This window comes from Hippopotamus amphibius, chromosome 2 (assembly GCF_030028045.1).
Source record: "Hippopotamus amphibius kiboko isolate mHipAmp2 chromosome 2, mHipAmp2.hap2, whole genome shotgun sequence".
Taxonomy (NCBI): Eukaryota; Metazoa; Chordata; class Mammalia; order Artiodactyla; family Hippopotamidae; genus Hippopotamus; species Hippopotamus amphibius.
In genome coordinates this window covers 209,896,688-209,923,731 of record NC_080187.1, presented here as the reverse complement: position 1 = coordinate 209,923,731, position 27,044 = coordinate 209,896,688, and the positions used below count along the sequence as shown (strand labels likewise).

Below are 27,044 nucleotides of genomic sequence, written 5' to 3'. Positions count from 1 at the left end.
TGTGTGATACTGTGATAAGTTTTTTAAAAAGCTTACAGAGCTTCACATTATACCTGCACACAGTACACTTCTCCTTTTTGCCTACTTTCAAAACTGTAGCCAGACTGGGTTGTTTTTTTTTTTTTTTTTTAAAAACACAAATTTGACCATACCTAGTCTTTGCTTAAAATCTATTAATGGCTTCTCATTGATCATGGGATAAAGGCTAAAATCTTTAATATGCAATTTGAGGCCTTGCAAGATCTATCCCAACCCTGTGTACCTTACCAGCTCCACCTTGAGATGCTCCCCATTGCCTTTCTATACTTCAGCTACTGCTTGAACTTGCCATACTCATTCTCAACTCAGAGCATTCACACATGCTGTTCCCTCTGCCTGGAATGCTCCCTTCTCCCTTACACACACCCTTATCCTTCAGATCTCACTTTAAATGCTACTTTCTCAGGATAGCTTCCCCATTATTCTCGGTCTCGGTGAGGTCAAATTTCTCATACTTTTATAACAACTTATCACAAGCGAAATTTAAAAATTGTTGAAGTTGCCTGTCTTTGCTGCTATAATACAATTTCAAAGAGAGAAGGAACTAAGTCTTATTATTATATCCTCAAAGTCTAGCATTTTGTCCTGCACATAGTAAAAGGTTAATAAATATTTATTAGACTATAAATGACTGATGATAAATAATAAATGAATTTAAATATAATACTGGTCAAATCATGAAACAGAATTATCTGTACAATAATTACAATATTAGTTACCCTTAGTGGTGTTAGTCACACTCCTAAATAAAAGGTTTGCAAAGCTTCAGTGTATAAGTATATAAACAAACAAAAAGAGAAAATCATTGAGAATGATTTCATTACAAATACAGGTTACAGTCCCTCACTGATACTCCAAAAATATTTAACAACAAAGGAACAGGGATGTATATCATCTACCTTTCAAAGGAGGCACATATACATTCAAATAAAAGTAGTTCTGATACAAGCTCCAACTATGCTATTGAGATAGAAAACTCAGATCCTCTGAAAGAATAATAAAGATCGCATATCCTAAAATTTTACATTTACATGCAATTATTTAAAACCAACTACATATACAGACTGCACAAGTCTCTTAAGTATTATAAAATGGATGAATTTACTAACCTACTTAAGTAAAATCAAAGCTTAAACATTTTATGGATTAGATCTTCATAACTTTTAACATTAATGAGAAAAAACTAAAAACTCCTGAACCAAAATTTTATTTTAAATTGTTGGGTTTTAGTGCATACAAAAACTTTTCATAACACATGACATATAAAGATGTTAGCACATTGAACTACAATAGAAAACATTTTCATACAACTTCTGAATCACTAATGTGCTTATTTCTCCTGTGAATGAATGCACATTTAGCTTAAATCAACTTTGTCATGAGTATCAAGTAGCTTTAAAAGTTTTATATTATTGTTTAATAACTTCCTAATGAGGTTTTGAGTTTCTCCTTGACTTCCATATAATATTTTTCTCAATATTTTGAATACTGCAGTAGCTTTTTCTCTCATCTCTGGTGGAACATATTTAATATCTAAATATTCGGGTAATTTAGATCTAGAATTATACAGCATGTTAATAACAGTTTCAATGTCATCAACTCCACCACTGCTTTGTCCTAGTGGTAACATCTGGGATTTATACATTTTTTCTAATTTATGTTCTGCTGCTGCTGCTAGAGCAAGGCTTCGTTTTAGGTGGTCTTTAGAGGCTCGAATGTCTGCTCTATATTCAGGCTTGAAGCTCTCAGGAAGAGGTACCTGTTGCACCCGTGAATCAATATCTGCAATTTTTTTCAAAATGTCTTCATTATACAAATTGTGTTGTTCAAGAGTTTCCATTTCATAGTCTCCTGAGAGCTGAGGAACATCTTCTTCTGTGGAGGTATCCAAGTCAGTGTTCCTACTTAAAGAGGTGACACCTTGATTTGTAAATGATTCAGTAACACTTGGCAATTGCTTTGGTGCCTCAGTTTGATTTACAATTGGCTCTGGCTCTGGCTCTGGCTCTTCTTTCTCAATATAAGGTTCTTTCCCATGTAAAACAACAGAAATATTATTTGGTTTAATTGACCAGAATGCTGTACTTTTAGTATGTTTTTTCTTCTCTATTTCCAGTGTGAAGCCCCTAGTAGGGAAAGTTGTAGTTTCTTCACTGACAGGATTGATTAAAACATCATTCTCAGCTGGAGTTTCATCATGTTTAAACTTTACCTCCTTAAATTTTGATACCCTCGATCCTATAGAATTAACATTATTTGGAGACTTTGATTTTTTCTGACGACCTGGCTCCTTAGTGGGGACACTTAGTATTAGGTTCTGTAAAACTTGTACATAATGATTCAAGTTTTGTTCTTCATCAGGTGTCACAGTTACTCCTTAAGAGAAAAAAACCAAACAATAAGTAACATTTATTATTATATGTGACATATTGACAGCATCCACTCACCTAAATTTACTTCATATGCTATCACTTAAAAGTTTAGATAAAAAACCAAGAAATAAAGCACCTTTGGCACAGTCAACTCTCACTTAAATGAACAAAATCATTTTTTCAGATTCTTATTAAAGCAGATGAGCAAGATTAGTGCAGAAGTTGCATATTAACACAATTCTCTATATCGCTTTGCTTTTACTTTCCCATGTAACTTATGATTCAGTAGGCAACTTATTAAAACAAAATTCTTGATTATGTTCTCTAACACAGTGGTATGCTGTAGTAGGCTCACAGCCACTCACCAGAGCCAATTATTAAATTCTTAGAAATTTTGTGAGCCCGATGGTAAATTCAGACATCGTTAACAAATTATCTGACTTTACAATTAAGTAAATGTATTCAAAACAAGGTAATATTCAAAACTTCATCATTTTCTTATTATTTTACTTCATTTTACTATTACTTATGCTCTTGAGGTTATTTACATCAAGTATGTTATAAATGCCATTGTATCTCTCTCATCTCCCTGTTGAGTGATGTCAAGTAGGTAGTGTGAAATCAACCATGGTGAGAGTATTTACATCATGTAAATGGGCAAATGCTATAAGTCAGGGTGTACCCATCTCTCGGAAAAGCCAGTTGTTAAACATTTACCAGTATACCACTGCCTTCAACCCAGATCTAATGACAGCATGTGGGTCACATCCACCCAAATGTTTTTATAAATAAAGCTTTTTTGGAACTCAGGCAGCCTTGCCCCTTTGTTTATTTATTGTGTACAGCTGCTTTTGGCTGCAACAGTGAGTTGAATAGTTGGAGCAGACTCTATGGCCTAGGAAGCCGAAAATACTATCTGGCTCTTTACAGAAAAAGTTTACTGATTCCTGGTTTAAGTCATCAACATTTTACTCTTACAACAAAACAGTAGTTCTATTTATACTGGTATTTTGCAGCATCTGAGTGGTGAAGTTCTCATTTCCAATGTTGAAAATGGAAAAGATTATTGAATAATATATTCTGAAATTCTGCTCAACTCCCCTACTTTAGAGTCAGAAGTTTTTAATTTTAAGTGCTAGAATTTTGTATTACATGTAATTTTGAATTGATTTTGCCACTATCATGGATACAAATTGATTTAATTCAAGGAAGTAAGTTACTTTTTCCCAAACACTAATGAATAACTTCTATCTAAACCCTCCCTCTGCAGACAAAATGAAATAACAAACTTTCTGCTCAGGAGGCACTTTTCCAAAAATGCTTCACGTCCTCTCTTCCTTAACTCATCTGTTACAACTTAGAAAGACCAGGTGGAATTTTAATGAAAATTGAAATTATATTTCTAAATTTTAAAAGTCTTAATCAGAACAGTTTAGTGAGGCAATATGATAGTGGAAAGATACTAGACTTGTCTACTAGACATCTAGATTCTAAAAGCAGACTCTGCATTTTATGTCATGTTTAGAAAAGTCTGGCATACTCCAAGATCCATTTGATGATGATGGGTGAAAAAAGAAAGATACAGAACATAAGGTAGATTTGTATATTATCCTTATAATTTTTATGAATCAGTGACATGGTATCATACACTGTCTGTGAATTGAGATTTTTTTTTAATGGATTAGAAGGATAACATACCAAATTCACATGGGCATTTGCCCCTGAGGGAATGGGACTGAAGTTGGTCATTAAAGGGGTCTTTAGACTTACTTATAATGTTTTATGCTCTAAGCACACACATCCAATCACTTAACACAGTGAACTATTAAAAGTCACATTTTAAAAAGGAAAATAACTTATTTAAGTTCTCATATTTATAAAATGCATTGTCCTCTATCTAGAGTTTTCCTGAAGGAAAATATTAAGTAAAATGAATTTGTAGCTTAGTGCAGTCAAAAAAATTCTTTCATTTTGCTACTGATTCTACCACTTTCTAGCATCATGACTTTAGGTAACTACTTAATTTCTCTGAACATTTACTTAACTATAAAATTAAGATACTATATCTGCCCTTTTATCTCATAGAACTAAATAAATTAGTTATTTGAAAACACTTTAAAAGGTACATAACATTATATAAGATAATATTATTCTCTATGAAGGCAAGACTGGTTACATTTCTCATTTTAAAATATAAATTTAAATCCCTAAAAAGAAATAGGCTTTGGATTCTATTTAGTAAAAAACACTAGAAGCTCTCCTGCTAAAGATAGGAACAAGATCAGAATACTAATATCTCCATTACTATTTAACGTCGTGTGGGAGGTATCAGTCAATGTAATTAGACAAGATAACTGGAAACATGAGAAGTGGGAAGAAAAAGATAAAACTATCTTTATATGCATATGATATAATTATAATCGAGACAACACAAAAGAATCCATTGAAAAGCTACTACATGGAGTAAGAATTTAGTAAAATAGCAAGCTATAAAATCAACATACAAAAATCAATATACAAATATAAACCAGTTGAAAGATAAAATGGGAAATAAGATGCTATATAACAAAAAATGAAAGAAAATATCAAAACATAAATTTAAAAAGACATGCCCAAAATTTATATGAGGAATTATACTAAGCTGCATGTAGACATCCAGCGATCAGGTCCTAATCGCTGGAACCTGTAAATGTTACCCTGACAGATGGCAACTAGTCTCATGGTGGTGATCATTTTGAAATGTACAGAAATATCCAACCACTATATTGTGTAACAGGAACTAACATAATGCTGTAGGTCAATTATACTACAAAAACAGATAAACCCATAGAAAAAAGAGATTAGATCTATGGTTACCAGAGGTGGGAGTGGGGGGAGAAAGAGGGGTAAACAAAAATTTTATAGAGAAAAGAAAAAAGGGTCTGTTCAGATTAAGTTAGGGATATTGATAAAAGAGATTAACCTGGATTATCTGGGAGGGCTCGAAATCCAGTGTTTTTATAAGAGACAGACATTTCATATACACACAGAAGAGGAGGAAGTAACACAGAAGAGGAGGCAGAGAAGGCAGAGATTAGAGTGAAGCGGCCATAAGACAAAGAATGAGAGACAAGAAAACATTTTCTCCTAGACCTTGCAGAGGGACCACAACTCTGCCCTACACCTTACTATTGGCTCAGTGAAACTGATTTTAGATTTCTAGCCTCTAGTACTGTGAGAGAATAAATTTCTGTTGTTTTGAGATACCAAGTTTGGAGTAATTTGTTAGAACAGTCACAGAAAACTGATACTGAAAATCTCATTCAGATTCGATGGAGAAATCAAAAGCTTTACAGATAAGCAAAAGTTAAGAGAATTCAGCACCACCAAACCAGCCTTACAACAAGTGCTAAAGGAAGTTTTCTAAGCAGGAAACACAAGAGAAGGAAAAGACCTACAAAAACAAACCCAAAACAATTAAGAAAATGGTAATAGGAACACGCATGTCAATGATCACCTTAAATGTAAATGGATTAAATGTTCCAACCAAAAGACACAGACTGGCTGAATGGATATAAAAACAAGACCCTTCTATATGCTGTCTACAAGAAACCCACTTCAGACCAAGGGACACATATAGACTGAAAGTAAAGGGATGGAAAAAGATACTCCATGCAAATGGAAGCCAAAACAAAGCTGGAATAGCAATACTCAGACAAATTAGACTTTAAAATAAAGACTATTACAAGAGACAAGGAAGGACACTACATAATGATCAAGGGATCCATCCAAGAAGAACATATAACAGTTGTAAATATCTATGCACCCAACAAAGGAGCACCTCAATACATAAGGCAAATGCTAACAGCCATAAAAGGGGACATCGACAGTAACACAATAATAGTAGGAGACTTGAACACCCCACTTACAACAATGGATGGATCATCCAACCAGAAAATAAATAAGGACACACAAGCTTTAAATGACACATTAGACCATCTCGACTTAATTGATATTTATAGGACATTCCATCCAAAAACGACAGAATACACTTTCTTCTCAAGTGCACACGGAACATTCTCCAGGATAGATCACATCTTGGGTCACAAATCAAGCCTCGGTAAATTCAAAAAAATTGAAATCATATCAAGCATTTTCTCTGACCACAATGCCATGAGACTAGATATCAATTACAGGAAAAAAGTGTAAAAAATACAACCACATGGAGACTAAACAATACACTATTAAACAACCAAGAAATCAAAGAGGAAATCAAAAAAATACCTAGAAACAAATGACAATGAAAACACAAAGACCCAAAACTTATGGGATGCAGCAAAAGCAGTCCTAAGAGGGAAGTTTATAGCAATATAGTCCTACCTCAAGAAACAAGAAAAATATCAAGTAAACAACCTAACCTTACACCTCAAACAACTAGAGAAAGAACAAAAAACCCCAAAGTGAGCAGAAGGAAATAAATCATAAAGATCAGATCAGAAATGAATGAAAAAGAAAGGAAGGAAACAATAGCAAAGATCAATAAAACTAAAAGCTGGTTCTTTGAGAAGATAAACAAAATTGATAAACCATTAGCCAAACTTATCTGGAAAAAAAGGGAGAAGATGCAAATCAACAGAATTAGAAATGAAAAAGGAGAAGTAACAACAGACACCAGAGAAATACAAAAGATCATGAGAGACTACTACAAGCAACTGCATGCCAATAAATGGGATAACCTGGAAGAAATGGATACATTCTTAGAAAAGTACAGTCTTCCAAAACTGAACCAGGAAGAAAAAGAACATATGAACAGACCTATCACAAGTACGGAAATTGAGACTGTGATTAAAAATCTCCTAACAAACAAAAGCCCAGGGCCAGATGGCTTCATAGGCGAATTCTATCAAACATTTAGAGAAGAGCTAACACCTATCCTTCTCAAACTCTTCCAAATTATAGCAGAAGGAGGAACACTCCCAAACTCATTCTACGGGGCCACCATCACCCTGAGAGCAAAACCAGGCAAAGATATCACAAAAAAAGAAAATTACAGGCCAATATCACTGATGAATATAGACGCAAAAATCCTCAACAAAATACTAGCTAACAGAATCCAACAGCACATTAAAAAGATCATACACCATGATGAAGTGGGGTTTATCCCTGGAATGCAAGGATTCTTCAATATATGCAAATCAATCAATGAGGTACACCATATTAACAAACTGAAAGATAAAAACCATATGATAATCTCAATAGGTGCAGAAAAAGTTTTGACAAAAATCAACATCCATTTATGATAAAAACTCTCCAGAAAATGGGCAGAGAAGGAAATTACCTCAACATAATAAAAACCATATATGACAAACCAAGAGCCAACATCGTCCTAAATGGTGAAAAACTGAAAGCATTACCTCTAAGGTCAGGAACAAGACAGGGGTGTCCACTTTCACCATTATTATTCAACATAGTTTTGGAAGTGTTAGTCACAGCAATCAGGGAAGAACATGAAATAAAAGGAATCCAAATTGGAAAAGAAGAAGTAAAATTGTCACTCTTTGCAGATGACATGATATTATACATAGAAAACCCTAAAGATTCTATCAGAAAACTATAAGACACTGATGAAAGAAATCAAAGACGATACAAACAGATGGAGGGACATACCATGTTCTTGGATTGGAAGAATGAACATTGTGAAAATGACTATCCTACCCCAAGCAATTTACAGATTCAACACAATCCCTATCAAATTACCAATAGCATTTTTTACAGAACTAGAACAAGAAATCTCACAATTTGTATGGAAACACAAAAGACCCCGAATAGCCAAAGTAATCTTGAGAAGGAAACACGGAGTTGGTGAAATTAGGCTTCCTGACTTCAAACTATGCTATAAGGCCACAGTGATCAAGACAGTATGATATTCACACAAAAATAGAAAGGAAGATCAATGGAACAGAATAGAGAACCCAGAGGTAAACCCAAGCACATATGGGCACCTTATCTTTGACAAAGGAGGCAACAATATACAATGGAGAAAAGACAGCCTCTTCAATAAGTGGTGCTGGGAAAATTGGACAGCTACATGTAAAAGAATGAAATTAGAACACTTCCTAACACCATACACAAAAAGAAACTCCAAATGGATTAAAGACCTACATGTAAGGCCAGACACTATCAAACTCCTAGAGGAAAACATAGGCAGAACACTCTAGGACATACATCAAAGCAAGATCCTTTTTGACCCACCTCCTAGAATCATGGAAATAAAATCAAGAATAAACAAATGGGACCTCATGAAACTTAAAAGCTTTTGCACAGCGAAAGAATCTGTAAACAAGACAAGAAGACAACCCTCAGAATGGGAGAAAATACTTGCTAACGAAGCAATGGACGAAGGATTAATCTCCAAAATATACAAGCAGCTCATGCAGCTTAATACCAAAAAAGCAAATAACCCAATCCACAAATGGACAGAAGACCTAAATAGACACTTCTCCAAAGAAGACATACAGATGGCCAACAAACACATGAAAAGATGCTCAACATCACTAATTATTAGAGAAATGCAAGTCAAAACCACAATGAGGTATCACCTCACACCTGTCAGATTGGCCATCATCAAAAAAATCTAGAGACAATAAATGTTGGAGAGGGTGTGGAAAAAAGGGAACTCTCCTGCACTGTTGGTGAGATTGTAAGCTGGTACAGCCACTATGGAAAACAGTTCCGAGGTTCCTTAAAAAACTAAAAATAGAGCTACCATATGACCCAGTAATCCCACTACTTGGCAAATACCCAGAGAAAACCATGATCCAAAAAGAAACATGTAGCATAATGTTCATTGCAGCACTATTTACAATAGCCAGAACATGGAAACAACCTAAATGCCCATCAACAGATGAATGGATAAAGATGTGGCACATATATACAATGGAATATTACTCAGCCATAAAAAGGAATGAAAATGAGCTATATGTCATGAGGTGGATAGACCTAGAGTCTGTCATACAGAGTGAAGTAAGCCAGAAAGAGAAAAACAAATACTGTATGCTAACACATATATATGGAATCTGAAGAAATGGTACTGAAGAACCCAGTGACAGGCAAGAGTGGAGATACAGAAGTAGAGAATGGACTTGAGGACACGGGGCTGGGGTGAGGGGCGAAGGGGAAGTTGGGATGAAGTGAGAGAGTAGCATAGACATATTTACACTACCAGCTGTAAAATAGATAGCTAGTGGGAAGTTGCTGTATAACAAAAGGAGATCAACTTCATGGGAGATGCCTTGGAGGGCCAGGATGGGGAGGGTGGCTGGGAGTCGCGGGAGGGAGGGGATACGGGGATATATGTGTAGATGCAGCTGATTCACTTTGATGTACCTCAAAGACGGGTACAAGAGTGTAAAGTAAATATATTCCAATAAAGAGTTTAAAAAAATATATTATAAAGCCTCTATTATAAAAATAGTATAGCACTGTACATGAATAGACAGATGAATGGAACAGAACAGAAAATATGGAAATAGATGCAAATTGCATATTGAAATACAGCTAAAGGTGAGAGAAGGTTTCAATTTTTGAATTATCTCAGGTAATAAATGAAGAAGCCATTTATAATTAGAATATAATTATTTTGCAATGTATCAATGATTATTTATATCACAAGTCAGACACATGCTTCCTGATAAAAGAACACAATACCACCTATGACATGGTCTTGCAAAAAAGGTCAAACCTGAATCTAACAAGTCTCTCTAGATCTAACAACATATAGAAAGTACAAGAGACAACAAAAGAAAATGTAAAGTACACCATGGGCATCTACTCAGCAAAATCTAGACTACAGGAAACTACAGGACATATGATCCAATTTACTCAACAACTGCAAGGGGAAAAATAGAGATGAAGGAGGAACTACAGATTAAAAGAGAATTAACAGACATATCAATGAATTACATGTATGAACCTTATTTGAATCTGAATTCAATTAAACTGGAAAAAAGAGAGAGAATCAGGAAAGTATGAACACTGACCAGATATTTGATAATATTAAGAAATTATTATCTTTTTAGGTGTGAAATTCACATTGTTGTATTTTTTTAAAGTACTTATATTTTAGTGCTTCATATTGAAATATTTACTGATAAAATTATGTGATGTCTGGAATTTGCTTCTAAATAATCCAAGCCTTAGAAGTTGGGGAGAGGGACCAAGCCTCGGGGAGAGGCACCAAGGAGGTAAGGTGGAAAGGAATGAGGGTGGAAATATCAATGAAACAAGATTAGTTATAGGTTAATAACAGTTGAAGCTGGTTATAGATATATGAAGATTATATCACTCTTTCTACTTGTGTATATATTTAAACTTCTCCACGATAAAATGTTTTTAAAAACCTGTTTTGGAAAAATTTCAATTCTGGGCAACTATTCATAAGCAAACCTAAAATATGCAACCAACAGTGGTTTAAATGATATTGCTATTAGATTGAAGTCTCCTAAACATTTGATTTTTAATTAACTTGTCTCTTTTCAAAGTAGTAAATAGGATACCCAGGTTACTATTAGGCAGAAACAGGAGATACTTACTGCTATCTGATTCCTTAAAAACCTGAAGTACTCATTATCCCTTTATACTGTAACTCAGGCAACACTAAAAATCCTGTTCACGGCTGCCTAAAAACAGAGCACCCTACCTTCTATCTTGCTTTTCCTGCCCTTTTCATGTACCCTTCCTCTGTACACTGTTCTACATTGTTAAATCCATCTTCTCCCCACACACTTCCCACCTCCTGCTTTTCTTCTCTGAAAACATTTACATATTTCATATTGACTGCTCTTGCCAGTCAATTTGATCATTATAAAAATGTTCACAAAGCATCTGAAATAGAATAGATATATGCATAACTGAATCACTTTGCTGTACACCTGAAACTAACACAACATTGTAAATCAAGTACACTTCAATATAAAATAAATTTTTTAAAGAATGTTCACAAAGCAAGGCAGTAAAAGATAATCAAGCCTCAAATATCCCTAAAAATGGCCCTAGCCACTGTGAAAATCTGCTTTTCCCCTTTCTTCAGGAGGTGCTAGAAAGGTGAACAAAATTCAAATTCTTACAAAGACCAAACTACTCCGCTGGAAGTTTGGTTATTATACTTTGGATATTTGCAGTCTACACTGGTGTACTTTATAATATTCCCTCTACATTTACCAGTTAGTGATCCAACCAAACGTTGCAATGTCTTAGAATGTGGCTAAAGTAAGAATCTCTTCCACCTTGAGAAGCCATAATGCTGCCTGGAAAGTGCCTCTACTAAGCAGGATGGCTACCTGCTAAGCAGGCTTGAGGTTTAACAGGATTCACAGATATGGAGGTTACAACAACAGCTGAGCTTGAGACAGTCTGCATTTCTCTTCTTGAAATAATACAGGGAGAATTAGTCACATTACAGAAATAACAGAAAAGTAAACAAAATAGAAAAACAACTGTAGGAACAAAATTGGCGTGAAATCTGAATGGGGAAACTGGAAAACAGTGATTGAAAAGACCATAACAGCTCTGACCGACTGAGTGATTACTATGTGCCAGGCACTATACTAAAGGGTTTGGATGTTAAGTGTTTTTATAAAGAGGGAAAAGGAGGACACCTAGAAGGGATAAGTAATTTGCCTGTTATTATATTTAATTTATAAGTGGTAATAAGGATTCAAACACAGGCTGCCTTACTTCAAGCAAGTACACATAACAACTACACAACGCTGTCATAAAAAGATGACACAAGGATGCTGGCAAACCAGTAAAAGTATAATAAAATTGTTCTGAAGGAATACAGTTCTATTTTTAAATACATGTGAATACTAAAATATCATAAATAGATAAAATATACAAAATTTTTCTCTACTGTTAACTGGACCAAAATATAACCCTTCATATATTAAGATGTATTGGCAATATTAAAAATAACTGATTCAAATTTAACATTTTTTTTTCTTTCTGTCTTCCTCTCTCTCCCTCTGTCCCCCTTTCCCCGTCTCTCTTCTCTTCTCTTTCTTTCCCACACCATGCTGTGGGATCTTACTTCCCCAACCAGGAATCAAACCCGTGCCCCCTGCAGTGGAAGCACAGTCTTAACCACTGGACTGCCAGGGAAGTCCCTAACATGCTTTCTTAATACAAAGTATGGGTAGGAACTGACAGTCAATGACTTACAAAGGAACAAACTCACTTCGCACAGAGCTAAAATGCAAATTAATTAATTTTGAGTTAATTATGAGGAAAATAATAAAATCATGATTTAACAATAAGTAATGAAATATAAAACTTCAATCAACAAACAATACATTCAAAATATATACTTCCTTCTCATAGAATAGTCAATTAGAGGAGGAAGAAGAGGGTTAAGGAATAATATAAAAGCCAATTAGCATGAAAACTTGCTAAAATTCACTGTTCATTAAAAAATTCACGTTAAAAACAATTTTTCTTTTGCCAATTAGGCCAAAAAATTTTTAAACAATAAAACCTAGGATTGTCATGTGAGTATGTTACTAAAAGAAGTAACTTTCTTACTTTATGATTCTCAGATCTTTCATTAGTCTCTCTCTAGCAGGCTGGTCTTTTCTTTATAGAACTTGGGATAATTTTAACTATGCATATATTTAATGTTTGCTAACTGCTACATATTATAAGCTCTTTGAGAGCTGTGACCATATCGGCCTTGTTTTCTGCTTCCCCTGTTCTAACCAGTGCCTACAGCCACAGTAGACAGTCAAAAGGCATTTGTTAAATGAATGATTAAAAGAATGAACCAAATGCTGGCAAGTATGTAAATTAATTGTACTTCACATAATTTACCTTAAGGAAATAATCACAGGCAAAAAATTTTCTATAAAAGAATGCTGTAGAGGAAAACTAAATTCCATGTTATGTTTAAAATAAATCTACTGGTCTAAAGACTGTTTTCTGTTTGTTTGCTTTGGTTTGGTTTAAGTTTGTTTTTTGTTTGTTTGCTTTTGGCTAATAGTCCAATAATAATTAGGGGTTATTAATTATTAAATTATTAAATTAGGGGTTATTAAAAATCGACAATTAAAAAAGTTCTCTTATTTTAGGCAAAACAGGCAGGGCAGTTTTTTATAATAATAAAAGATACTGCTTTAACCATATTTTTCTAAATTTCTAAATTTGAAGTTTATCTAAAACAACATCACAAACATTGTCGTTAAACAGCTCCAATTTTCAGGAAGCCCCCAAAATTCTAACTGGTTCCTACTAAAGGGCATAATACAGGTTTAGATCACATAAATTTAACTAAATTTGTTTACATTCTATTGATTTTCTTTTTTAAAAAAAATTTATTTATTTATTGGCTGCATTGGGTCTTTGTTGCTGCGCACAGGGCTTTCTCTAGTTGTGGGGGGGTGGCTACTCTTCATTGTGCTGTGCAGGCTCTTCACTGAGGTGGCTTCTCTTGTTGTAGAGCACAGGCTCTAGGCAGGCAAGGCTTCAGTAGCTGTGGCTCGTGGGCTCTAGAGCACAGGCTCAGTAGTTGTGGCACACGGGCTCAGTTGCTCCACAGCATGTGGGATCTTCCCAGCCCACGGATCGAACCCGTGTTCCCTGCATTGGCAGGCGGATTCTTAACCACTGTGCCACCAGGGAAGCCCTCTATTAATTTTCTTTTATTGGATTTTATCAATCTCTAAAATAACATCACATTAGCATAGCTTTAAGTAAATTATAATCTTAGGCAATGTTAAAATATCTTCATGATTTATCTATTACATATTTTAAAGTATACAATTCAATGGTTTTTAGTATATTCAGTTATGCAACCATTACCACAATCTAAATTTAAAACATCACCCCAAAAAGAAGCCCACCCCTACCCCTCAGCCTAGGCAACCACTAATCTACTTTCTATCTCTCTATGAAATAAATGCCCATTCAAGACATTTCATATAAACCAAATCATACAATAGGTGTTCTTTTGTGACTAAAGCTTTTTTCACTTAGCATAATACTCTCAAGGTTATCCATGCTGTAGCATATATCAGTATGTCATTCCTTTTTATGGCCAAATAACAGACCATTGTATGGATTTAATACATTTTGTTTATTCATTCATCAGTTGATGGACATTTGGGTCATTTCCACTTTTTAGTGATTATAAGTAATGTTGCTATGAATATTCATGTACAAATTTTTGTGTGGATGTATTAATACATTTTCATTTCTCTTGAGTACATGCCTAGGAGTGGAATTAACACTAGGTTTAACCCTTTCAAGAACTACCAAAGCAGCTGCATTCTCATTGGTAGCTTAAGAGGGTTCTAATTTCTCCATATGATTCCAATACTTGTTATTGTCTGTCATTTTGATACAGCCATCTTTGTTGGTGTGAAATCCTATCTCATTGCGGTTTTAACTCGTATTTCTCTAAAGCTAATGATATTAAACATCTTTCCATGTGTCTGTTGACCATTTGTATATCTATTTTAGAGAAATCTCTATTCTGATAGTTTCCCCAGTTTTTAGTTGGGTTGCTTTATTGAGTTGTAGGAATTCTTTATATATTCTGGAGACCAGTCCCTTATCATTTGTATGATCTGAAAATATTCTCTCCTACTCTGTGAGTTGTCTTTTTATTTTCTTAAGGTTATCATTTGTAGCAAAGAAGTTTTAAATTTTGATGTAGTTCACTTTTTTCTTTTGTTGCTTATACTTCTGGTATCACATCTAAAAAACCACTGTCAAATTCAAGGACACAAAAATCTACACCTATATTTTCATCTAAGAGTTTTATAGTTTTAGCTCTTACATTTAGATCCATGATCCAGCTTGAATTAATTTTTGTATATGGTTTGAGGTAAGGGTCTAATTTCAATTTCTTTTCCTGGTGTCCGAACACCATTTTCTGAAAAGACTATTCTTTTCCCCACCAAACTGTCTTGGCATCCTTGTTGAAAATGAATTGACCATAAGTGTAAAAGTTCCTTTCTGGACCCTCAATTCAATTCCTTTAATATATACATCTAGGGGGCTTCCCTAGTAGCAGAGTTGTTAAGAATCCACCTGCCAATGCAGGGGACACGGGTTCGATCCCTGGTCCGGGAAGATCCCACATGCGCAGAGCAGCTATGCCCATGTGCCACAACTACTGAGCCTGTGCTCTAGAGCTTGTGAGCCACAACTAAGGAGCCCATGTGCCACAACTACTGAAGCCTGTGTGCCCTAGAGTCCATACTCCGCAACAAGAGAAGCCATCGCAATGAGAAGCCTGCACATCGCAACGAAGAGTGGCCCCACTCTTTACAACTACAGAAAGCCTGTGTGCAGCAACGAAGACCCAACACAGTCAATAAATAAAAAATTAATTTAAAAAAACCAAAGAAAACAATAACAAAAAATATATATACGTCTATTTTTTTCATGTGCGACACACTTTTATATTTTCTATTCTCTTCTTTCTTCCTAAATTTAATTTTCATTTTATATTGGAGTATAGTTGATTTACAACATTGTGTTAGCTTCTGGTATACAGCAAAATGATTCAGTTATACATACACATATATCCATTCTTTTTCAGATTCTTTTCCCATATAAATCATTACAGAATATTAAGTAGTGTTCCCTGTGCTATACAATAGGTCCTTGTTGATTATCTGTTTTATATATAGTAGTGTGTGTATGTTAATTCCAAACTCCCATATGTGTATGTTTAATCTTATGCCAGTACTACACAGTCTTGATTACTGCAGCTGTAACACTAAGTTTCGAAATCTCCTTGAACTTTGTTCTTTTTCAGGATTGTTATGGGTATTTTGGGTCTCTTGCAATTCCGTATGAATTTTAGAACCAATTTGTTATTTTCTACAAAAAAAGCAGGCTATGATTTTGACAGGGATTGTGTTGAAAGTGTAGATCAATTTGAGGAGTAATGCCATGCTACACATTTTTTAACAGCCTTCAAGTTATGTATATTTATATAATTAATCATACTATACATACTACTACACTTGATCAGTGTTTTAAGAAAATTTTTATTGATATGCCTCTTATACATTTTTAAGTCACTAAATTTTCTTGGCCTTGAAGCCATAAATCCAAGAATCTGGAACATTATTTTTCATCTGAAGAGTAAGCAACACAAATTATTTTTCATTTTACCTCCTAAGACTAAATGACGAAACTGAAATTTACAAAGCAAGATTATTTTGGACCAGGAAAGCAGAAGACATGGTGTGTAAGTCCTTGGCTTCTAACATCGTCTTTGGGAATGTTTTCATCCACTCCATTCTTTTCAAGAACCACACAGGGCAAGAAAAGAAGTTAAGGTAGCAACCAGCAACAACTGGTAAATCTACCAATAAGCAAATAAATGTAAGGAAAAAGTATAATTCTGTATATATTAAGCACATTTAAAAGGTTGACTTCACTTGGCTTTGGAGCATCAAGTTCTCTTTATCCTGTTGTGGTTTAGACATCAGGATCAGTTGGGAGGGCTCCTTAGTGTGAGTGGACCATCTTGACAAATTTCATTGACTTCTGAAACAATATGGTAGCTTATCTTCTAATATGTGAATCCTGTTGGTAGGGTTGCCTCTGGGGTAGCAGCAAAAGAATCATGAGCCTGTCTATCTACAGGAAGGAAGTATGGTCTTTTTGTAAGCATTGATTTGTATTAGTTTTTGTGTATGGAAACACTTCTGCTTACCTTAGGACCATAAATAAAATTAAATGTAAATAATATCTTTAAATATTAGAATAAAATTCACCTATGTAAATTATTATTTGAAAAGTAGTTCTTATACTTTTGACTTTCATTATGACTCATAGGCTTTTTACAGTCTTAACTTATAGTATTATCTTTTCTTTTTTTAATGTTCCAATGGTCACAGTTTAGCCAGTTGGAGCCACTGTAAGGTGCCTCTTGTGTCCTTTTAAGGGAGCCTCTGAATTTTCAAAACATCCTTGCTTGCTCTCTGGCAGTTACTGCTGCCTGCCTCCCTCCCATCTCCTACCCCACTTCTACCCTTACCCCTCCAATCTGTACTTTATCTGCCAAAGTATGAAAATCCTTTCAAGAAGTCCTAGTTTCTTTTAGTGGAACACAATATTAGAGACAAAAGTCTGTGGGCTAGAGGTGTACTTCAAGATTGGTTTTATGGAGTGACATTGTTCTTTGCCCATTTTAGTCAACAGAATTAGAAAATATATATGTAAAAACGTTCGTTTTTACTGACCTTTTCCAAATGAATTTTAACATTAACTTAAGCCATACCTACTTTAATTTTAAACTCCTTATCTAAATTATAACTGCATTCCCTTTTGTGACATAATAAACCATACAACTATTACTTTAGCTGGAAATCTTGATTAAAACTGGTATAATTATTGATTCTGTCAATAACAATTTATTAATATTAAAACTTAGCATAAAAGTATTTACACAATAACAAGGTTGAACATTACAACTGCCTTTGTGTAATTTGACTACATTCTACTCCAATTAATGAATAGTCAAATTATCAATTTTTAAAATTGTTTTGTTGTTAAATGCACAGTTGTCTGATGTATTATCTGTTCTAATTCTTTAATTTTAATTTGAGATTATTGATGTTTTAACTGACAATTCTTTCTTGGTAGCAGCATTACAATACTAGAATTTAAGGGAAGCCTGTTTTTTATTAGTATACTTTATCAGATGGATGAAAAATATAAGCCGTTTGATCTGTCACTGTCAAGAATTTTATTTGGCTAACCTAATGACTCATGTGACTGCATGCATAACCTTTCCACTTATACAAGTTCTTTCTGGTAAACGCAGATTTGTATGTGTAAGAAATTTAGAAAATTCCAGTCATTTAAATTTCTATGCAAAATTTTATATATTTGCATACAGTAAAATATAATGCTTGTAAGCTAAACTACTTGGTAATATTTTGTTTCTTGGTTTAGGCAGTAGTTACACAGGAATATTAACTATAAAAATTTATTAAGCTATACATTGTGTTTGTGCACTTTATTCTACATACATTATATATTTAAAATCTCATTTTTGTAACTTTTGCATTATAGTTACTGGACATTAATGCAAAGATTTAAAAAAATCATTTTTAAAGAACTAAAATTTATAAAATTTAATGTTATCAATAGATGTTATTTTCATTTTAGTTAGCAGAGCTAACCGAAGACATTTACCAGATTCATTATGCCATAACTTTTATTACTTTAAAGTAAGAGGAAATTAATATAAAATTTCTTAAATTTAAGATTATGAATCTGAAAATAGAACTCATAAGTTTTTTTTTCTTCTACCAAAGAGTTAGGAGTGGTTTGGTTTCCCTATCACAGCTAAGAAACTGTGGTTTGGGGACTTCCTAGGTGGCGCAGTGGTTAAGAATCCGCCTGCCAGGAAATAGAGACACAAATGTAGAGAACAAACATATGGACACCAAGTGGGGAAAGCGGGGAGGGTTGGGGGGAGAATGAATTGGGGGATTGGGAAACCAAATTGTACGCTCTAAATATATGCAGTTTATTGTATGTTAACTGTATCTCAATAAAAGTTCTAAAAAAAAAAAAAAAAAAAAGACCCAATGCAAGTAGAGAAAGCCCACATGCAGCAGTGAAGACCCAATGCAACCAATAAATAAATAAATAAATTTATTAAAAAAAAAAAAAGAATCTGCCTGCCAATGCAGGGGACACAGGTTCGATCCCTGCCCCAGGAAGATACCACACGCCACAGAGCAACTAAGCCCATGCGCCACAACTATTAAGCCTGCTCTCTAAAGCCCGTGAGCCACAACTATTGAGCCTGTGTGCCGCAACTACTGAAGCCCACACGCCTAGAGCCCGTGCTCCTCAACAAGAGAAGCCACCACAATGAGGAGTCCACGCACCACAATGAAGAGAAGCCCCAGCTCGCCGCAACTAAAAAAGCCTGTGTGCAGCAATGAAGACCCAACACAGCCAATAAATAAATAAATAAATAAATAAATAAATAAATAAATAAATAAAACATTAAAAAAAATAACTGTGGTTTCTGTGGCCAAAGATATTGTAAATTTTTTTAATTAAAAATATGATTTTTTGGTCTAGTTACTCATTTTAAGCAAAAATAATGGTTTTAACACATATAAAATAACTGGCTTATTTTATTTTTTAAAGAAACTACATAAAAAAAATCACCCCAAGAAAACTTAGTGCTCTGTTATCTATGCAAATATACTGTAAACTAATCAAGTTTTTAAAATGATATTTGGAAGTCTCAAGCTCTTAAAAATGCACTATTAAGCACTAATTAAAACATCTAATTGCATGAATATATCTAATTGAATAAAACTTCAATTGGCAATAGGTGTAAAAAACCAATTTCCTCTACAACATCTATTTAAAAGAATGGAAATATATAAATGTATTTTTTGTAAAAACCCCAAAGGCTACACCTTTATCTGTTTCTGGAGAGATTTCCTAATCAGTAAAGCTAAAATGTATTAAGTGTTTTAACTAACAATTTTTTTCCAGAAAACCTTACACTCACAAAAAGGGGTGGAGGGAAAGTTTTCATGCTCCTAAAAAGTGACAGCATGCCAAAAATTGAAATAAAATGTAGTGACAGTATTAAAATGCTAACATTAAAAAGCTTATTTAGAAACACACCTAGTTCCTTGAGGACTAAAGTTTTAAAAAAGGAAAAAAAGGTCACCCTAAATCTTGGCCAAAGAACCAATAGTTTCTAAGATGAATAAAAAGGAAAACTAAACCACTCCCACTTCTTCTTTGGTTAAAAAAAGGGTGGGGGGAGATATAAATTTTAAAAGATATATATCCTCAAATTTAGGAGCTTTAATATAAAAAAACTTTACTTCAAAGGGTAATAAAATATAGGGCTATAATAAAAGTAGGTAATTTTAATATTTCTTTTGGAAGTTCTTTATTTAACCTAACAATGTAAAATTCCAGAAGAATATTGGTAAATTCTTCTACCAAACTGGTAAAACTCTACTTTTAAAAAAGAATTTTTATGTGTTTTACTTGTATGGTGACTGTGTAGTTATCACAGAATTACAAAACTGTAAAGCAAACAGGGCACATCCAAATCTATGCAGAATTTGGGATTTTGTACTTGTGGTCCATATAGCTAAACTTTTCAAGAACTGTATTGAACAACACATAAATAAAATGTGAACATGGGATTTCACTTGAAATGTGTTACAAACCAAACACTTGGTATCTTAAAAACTGGTTATTATAAAACTTATACAATATTGTAAAATCATAAGGACCAACAGAATATTTCCATTAAGATGTTCTATGTATAGTCTTGAACTGTTGCAATTCTCTGATAATACTTACTATGAACTGTATTTTATTTTGACAATAACGGCTATAATTACTAACATTCTTAATTATGAACCTTCAAATTAAAGCAATTTTAAATTAACAGCATATGTATTTATCTAAAGACTTTTAAAACAAAAAACTTGAGGTTTGGTATCAAACTGATTTTAAAGTAAAAAGAATGTTGCTAGTAAAATAATGTACACTGGTTAATTGCCTATAATAATTAACAATTAAAGGACAATTTTAGATAAACTCTGAGGATATTGAATTTATTTACAGTATCTCTAAATTAGAGTACTATGAATCACTACTCAGATAAAATTCTATCTAAATAACAAATAGATATCTGATAGTCACTTAAAACTTCTCTCTTCTTTCCAATAACTAGTACCTTATTCACAAACTGGAAAATAATATAGACAAAAGCACTGTAAACTTAACTCCAACATATTTTGACCAAAATTAAAAATAAAAACAGCTCATCACATACTTCCCATGCATGTTCCACTTAGGTACCCTTGTTTACTTGTAAAACACACTGCCTCTTCCATAAGCCTCAAATAAAATGTTTTAAAACAATATATCTGGACTTACGCTTCCAAAAAGATAGATAACAGGTATTTTCCCGGAACCCTTTGTCCTACTAAGCACAGGTAAAACCCTTGAATATTACATGTAAGACAAGCATGAGATGAAAAGACTCTGAAAGGTGGAGAGATGAAGGGAGACCAACTAAGGACGTCAGGACCTGAGTAATGACACAGCACTGAGTTCCCTGGGTTTTCATTTCGCTACATATACCCTAGACTGGGAACTGGAGATGCTGGCAATCCAGAAATACCAATGGACACAGACAAAAGAGGCTCCAAGAAAAGACTGCTCTCTTCATAGCCAAAGGACCAGGAAAAGGGGAGCCTAGCAAGAAAGAATATTTTGCAAAAAGCCAAAACCATAGAAAACACTGCAATCCTACCCATATCAGCAAAGGCTGAGTGGAGAACATAGACTCTCACCCTCATCAAGCTTCACTGAGCTGCCCTAACCTCTCTCCCCTTATCCCACAGAAGTGCTGCTACAAGTATGAATACCTCTTCTCTTCAAGTAAAGAAGGCTAAGTAAGGAGCTAGGACTATTCATCTCCACCCTGTGGTAACGAGGCAGCACTCCATGATGCCAGAGGTCTATTTAATCTGTAGCAGAAGAGTTAAAGGAGATCCAGAGTCTTACAACATAATACCCAAAATATCCAGGTTTTAATGAAAAGCCACTAGTCATTACAAGAACCAGGAAAAATCTCAATTTAGAAAAAAAAGTCAACAGATACCAGCACTAAGATGATACAGATGTTAGAACTATCTGACAGGGATTTAGAAGCAGCATCATAAAAATGCTTCAACAAGCAATTATGCACATGCCTGAAACAAATGAAAAATAGAAAGTCTTAGCAAATAAATAGAAAATCTCAGCAAAGAAATGATATACAATGATGAATTAAATTTTAGAACTGAACAACACAATAACTGCAATGAAAAACTCAATGGGTAGGCTCAACAGCAGAATGGAGAGGAAAGAGGAAAGAAGCAGTGAAGTGCAAGACCAAACAACAGCAATTACCCAATTTGAATAATAGAAAATGAAATGAAAAAAAATGAACAGAGTCTCAGGGTCTTGTGAGACTATAACAAAAAGATCTAACATTCATGTCATCTGAGCCTTGGAAGGAAAAAAGAAAAAAGGAAAAAAGGATAACTCTGAAAAGGTATTCAAAGACATAATAATGGCTGAAAATTTCCCAAATTTGGCAAAAGACATGAATTTACAGATTCAAGATGCTGAGCGAATCTCAAACAGAATAAACCCAAAGAAATCCACGTCAAGACATACGATGGTCAAACTTCTGAAAACCCTAAAGATGAAAAAAAAATCTTGAAAGAAACAAATGACAATTTGTATTCTCATGAGAAATAATGAAGGTCAGAAGGAAATGACATAATATTTTTCAAGTGTTAAAAGGAAAAGGACCAGCAACCTAGAATTGTTTATCAAGGGAAAATATCCTTCAGGAACGAAAGGATAATCAAGACCTCTCAGGTAACGGAAAATTAAGACAAGTTGTGGCCAGAAGACCTACCTTAAAAGAATGACTATATAAAGCTCATTAAACAGAAAGAAAATGATAAAAGAAGGAATCCTGAACATCGAGAAGGAAGGAAGATAACAGAAGTAGGGAAAATATGGGTAAATTCAGTGAATTTTTCTTTTCCTCTTGAGTTTTCCAAATTATGTTTGACAGTTGAAGCAAAAATTATAATACTATCTGATGTGGTTCTCAATGTATGTAAAAGCAATATATATGACAATTATATTATGAATGGGAGAGGGTAAAAGAACATAAAAGCAGCTAAGGTTTCTACATTTCACTGAATCTCATAAAATGCTGATACCAATAGATTGTGGTAAGTTATATATACAAAATGTAATACCTAGGCAGTACAAAGAAACACACTCAAAAACACTACAAGTCAAGATGGAATTCTAAAAAATCTCTCTCTCAATATAAGATGGGTACTATCTGATCATATGCTTAAAATACACTTTATATTTTAAAAAACTAAGGCCTTAAAGCCCAATAATATTGTTAATTTTAAAAAAACTGGTATAACAATAAATACCTGGTAAGTTAAAGGTAGTAGCAAAATGTTCCATATAACTCGGGGAAATCTAGTAGCTCAGTAAAGGAGGAAAGATCAATTTTTAAACTTTTCACATAATGACAAAAAGAGTTAAAGTTCAATGGAATATGTCTGGTCATTGTGCTTTAAGAATTCATGTTTTTACTTTGCCCTTGGCCTGTAATCCTGATACAGCAACTGGTGATGGCACCCAAAATTTAACCAAGAATCATGGATGCTCATCTTTTAAAAGATTTAAATATACCTAGGATTTTTACCATCACAAGAGTGAAAACCAGAATGGCTTTATCAACAAAGAACTCATGTATATAAAACTTAACATGTACGCATGCATTGAATCATTTATAGGTGGGCTAGACTCTGGCTGAATGTCTTAACTTTGGAGAACAAATTGCTTGTATTTTCCATCCATGTCATGAAATGAGCTCACAAAGAATAGATTTCCCATACTCTACAGAAGTGTTGCAAGTAAGAACACCTGAAAGCTGTCATCATGTAAGAACTGCCAGCTAAAATATCAAAACCTTCAAATTAAAATGAACTTGAGAGTCAAGGAAGGGAGGGAATATGGGGATATGTGTATAAAAACAGATGATTGAACTTGGTGTACCCCCCCAAAAAAAATAATAAATAAATAAATAAATTTAAAAAAAAAATGAACTTGAACAACTGAGCTGAAGTACTTCCAACTCAAATCAAAGTTGTAATAACTATGCTTCATTAGTGGGGTGTACTCAAAAAAGTGGTCACAAAAAGAAACGTATTTTATTCTTCCGGCAGTTTTCCTATAATTTAATTCAAATTTTAATTTTTGCTGGCAGGTAAAACAAACAAGTAATTATGTTTATGTTAATTAAGTGTCCTTGTGAAAGAAACATAACTTTAGGGTTGGGGAACAGGAGAAATATAGGGAGAGAGGCTGGTAAAAGGGTACAAACTTTCACTTATAAGAAAAATAAAGCCTGAGGATCTAATGTATAATATGGTGACAACAGTTGATAGACACAAAAAGGTAAAGATGGGAGGTTATATGTAATAATTAACTCAATGGTGGGAATTCTTTCACAACATATACATATGTCAAATCATCATACTGTACACTTTAAATATATTATAATTTTATTAGTCAATTATGCCTCAATGAAGCTGAAAAAAAAGAATAAATACAACTTTATGGCTTTGTACTTCTTGGCATTTATGTTTTTGGGTAATGTCTTTCTTTCCACACTGAATATAGGCTCTCCCTATGTGATTGCCTTGGCCTATTATAGGACATTAGCAAATCTGACACAGCATAGGCTTGATAAGAGCTTGCATACTGGGGGCTTATAAAGTTCCCTCTTGAAAGCAAGCTGTCATGGTATAAAGACACTTGGGCTAGACTACTGAAAGATGAGAAGTCATGTAGAGAAAGACCCTGGAATATGAGCAGCCCTGTTGGGTGTTCTCATCCAAATTGAACTTCCTTAGCTCCAGCATATGAAGCAGAACTGCCCAGCTGAGTCCAGACAACTCACAGAATTGTTTGAGAAATAAAAATTTGGGATGGTCTTTTATGCTGCAACAGATAACCAAAACAGCTTCACTAAACTATATTTTGAAAAAGGAATACAAATTTAGTTTAGGTGAAGAGTTAAAAATCAGAAAGTTATCCTATGACTAATGTTAAAATTTAATCAGAACCCAAACAAATTCATGACCTTGAAATACATCTCTTCTAGTTCTGTTGAGTAAAATGACCTAAATAATAATAATATCACTGATATGCATCCCAGATACTTTGGTCTCTGATACCATATTCTACTTTGTCTCCTCAGAAGGCTGGCTAATCCCATTCAGAACACAGAACATACAAAATGGTGTTGGTACAACTAGTTAACGTCAGAAAATAAGAAGTCTTAAAAAACACATGAGATCCTATCAAAAGAACACAGAAGACAGCTCAAAAGGAGAGAAAAACAGAAATTTTTTCCCATAAAATATTAATAGGCTAATGAAACTACTATACCTCCAAAGGCCACATTCACATTAGAAGACCTGCTCCTCATTATCTAAAGCATTAATGAAATGTGTCATGACATTCCATTCACAGGTTTGAAAGACTCTCTCAAGTACCATGGCCTTGGGCCCTGAAATAGTGAAAAGTGAACTTGCAGCACCAGAGCCAAGTGAATTTTACCTTTTTAATGTTCTTGAAATAAAAGGAATCTGCTTTTCCTTTCAATTTTTCCTTTTCAATTCCATCAACTGCCAATAGATTTGAATAATTATTGCCTTTCTACTACTTCCCTTGCCTTCTGTGGTCCATTAGGACATAAGCCTTCCTAAGGACAAAGACAGATGCCAAAGCCTCGCATATTGAGCCTTCTTTTAACACTAACCTAGAGAACCAAGTTAAGAGTTTTTGTTATCCTAGCTTAAAACAATCCTTTGTCATTACCTCTACTCTTGCTGATTTATCCAAAGAGATGACTAGGAAAAAACAAGTTATTCATGAGATACCAAAAAAAAAGCCCTAAAACTAATATTTCACATTCTTGTGTTTGTAGCTTCAGGCCCAAGAATATCTTGTGACTTAAAATTATAAAAGGCAAATTATATAATTTATTTTAATAGCAGTTAATAGTATTTAAATATGTAACTTATGTTAATATTACTTTAGGAGTTATACTTTTTAAAAAAAGCAAAAAGTATTCTCATTAAAAAGAAAAAAAGCAAGTTGTATAATGCAAATGCATTAAAGAGGCACAATTTTTAAAACTGAAAAACACTTAAAACTATGGAAAAATCAAATATAAGGAAATTAATTAAATGTCTATAAATTTAAGTATATAGTAAAAAGATGTTTATCCAGCATCATCAGGATGTATGTGTACATACACGAGTGTAAACCACTGTACACCCAAGTCTCATTTGTATCAAGCTGAATTTAGATTAAACTAGTACTAGCTAATCTTGGGTTGGGCCTATTAAAAAGGTATGAGTAGTTACAAGAAGTACTGATGTTTTCAATGACTGTAATTACTTAATACAATACCTGTGATGTTTGTATAAGATAACCTCAAAACTGTCTTGTATTCAAAAAAAAATTGTTAAAGATGCACTTTTCATTATGAAAACCTATATGTCTTTTCTTTGGCACGAGAGAGCACTTTTTTATATGACTCTCTTGCCAACACTGTTGGAATAGTGGACATACAAAATAAAGAATACATAACTGATTTAAATCAAACACAATAATAAGCCTAGTTTCACAGAGAAAGTAGCCATGTTACCATTGCCCTACATATCCCTTAATCCACTTCCATGGAAAAGATGTAAATTACAGTTTCTAATATATCTTCCATAATCTGTGATCTGTATATATTTTCCGTATGTCTTGTATCATCTATATTTTCAACACAAGATCATTCCTTTTTCTGAGAAGTATCTTTTCATTTCCTACAAGCCTCAAGAAAGTTTAGGTTAAGAGGGTACAAAGAAACAGCACAGGCCATGAAATTATGGAGTTAGGCAGAAGATTGTGTGGAGTTGAGTATCCAGGTCTTACTAACCAGTAGTCTCACAGAGTACTGTGTGACAGTATTAATGTCACTTCAAC

At 33.8% G+C, this 27,044-nt stretch overlaps 1 protein-coding gene across 1 annotated transcript; it reads right to left on the bottom strand.

The window, feature by feature from the left end:
* Nucleotides 1–1,230: 1,230 nt before the first annotated feature.
* On the bottom strand, nt 1,231–25,491 carry SPESP1 (sperm equatorial segment protein 1). Its single transcript, XM_057720800.1, has 2 exons — nt 25,452–25,491; nt 1,231–2,415 (listed from the first exon to the last, which is right to left on the bottom strand). The coding sequence occupies exons 1-2, from the start codon at nt 25,489–25,491 to the stop codon at nt 1,397–1,399; spliced, it is 1,059 nt and encodes a 352-aa protein (XP_057576783.1). The 3' UTR covers nt 1,231–1,396.
* Between the last annotated feature and the right edge of the window lie 1,553 nt (nt 25,492–27,044).

Bases quoted from the DNA above. Each gene is read 5' to 3' on its own strand.
- SPESP1 (XM_057720800.1), bottom strand. From the start codon at position 25,491: ATGAGGAGCAGGTCTTCTAATGTGAATGTGGCCTTTGGAG. The intron at 2,416-25,451 runs GTATAGTAGTTT...TTTTCTCTTAAG, and splicing joins TGTGAATGTGGCCTTTGGAG to GAGTAACTGTGACACCTGAT.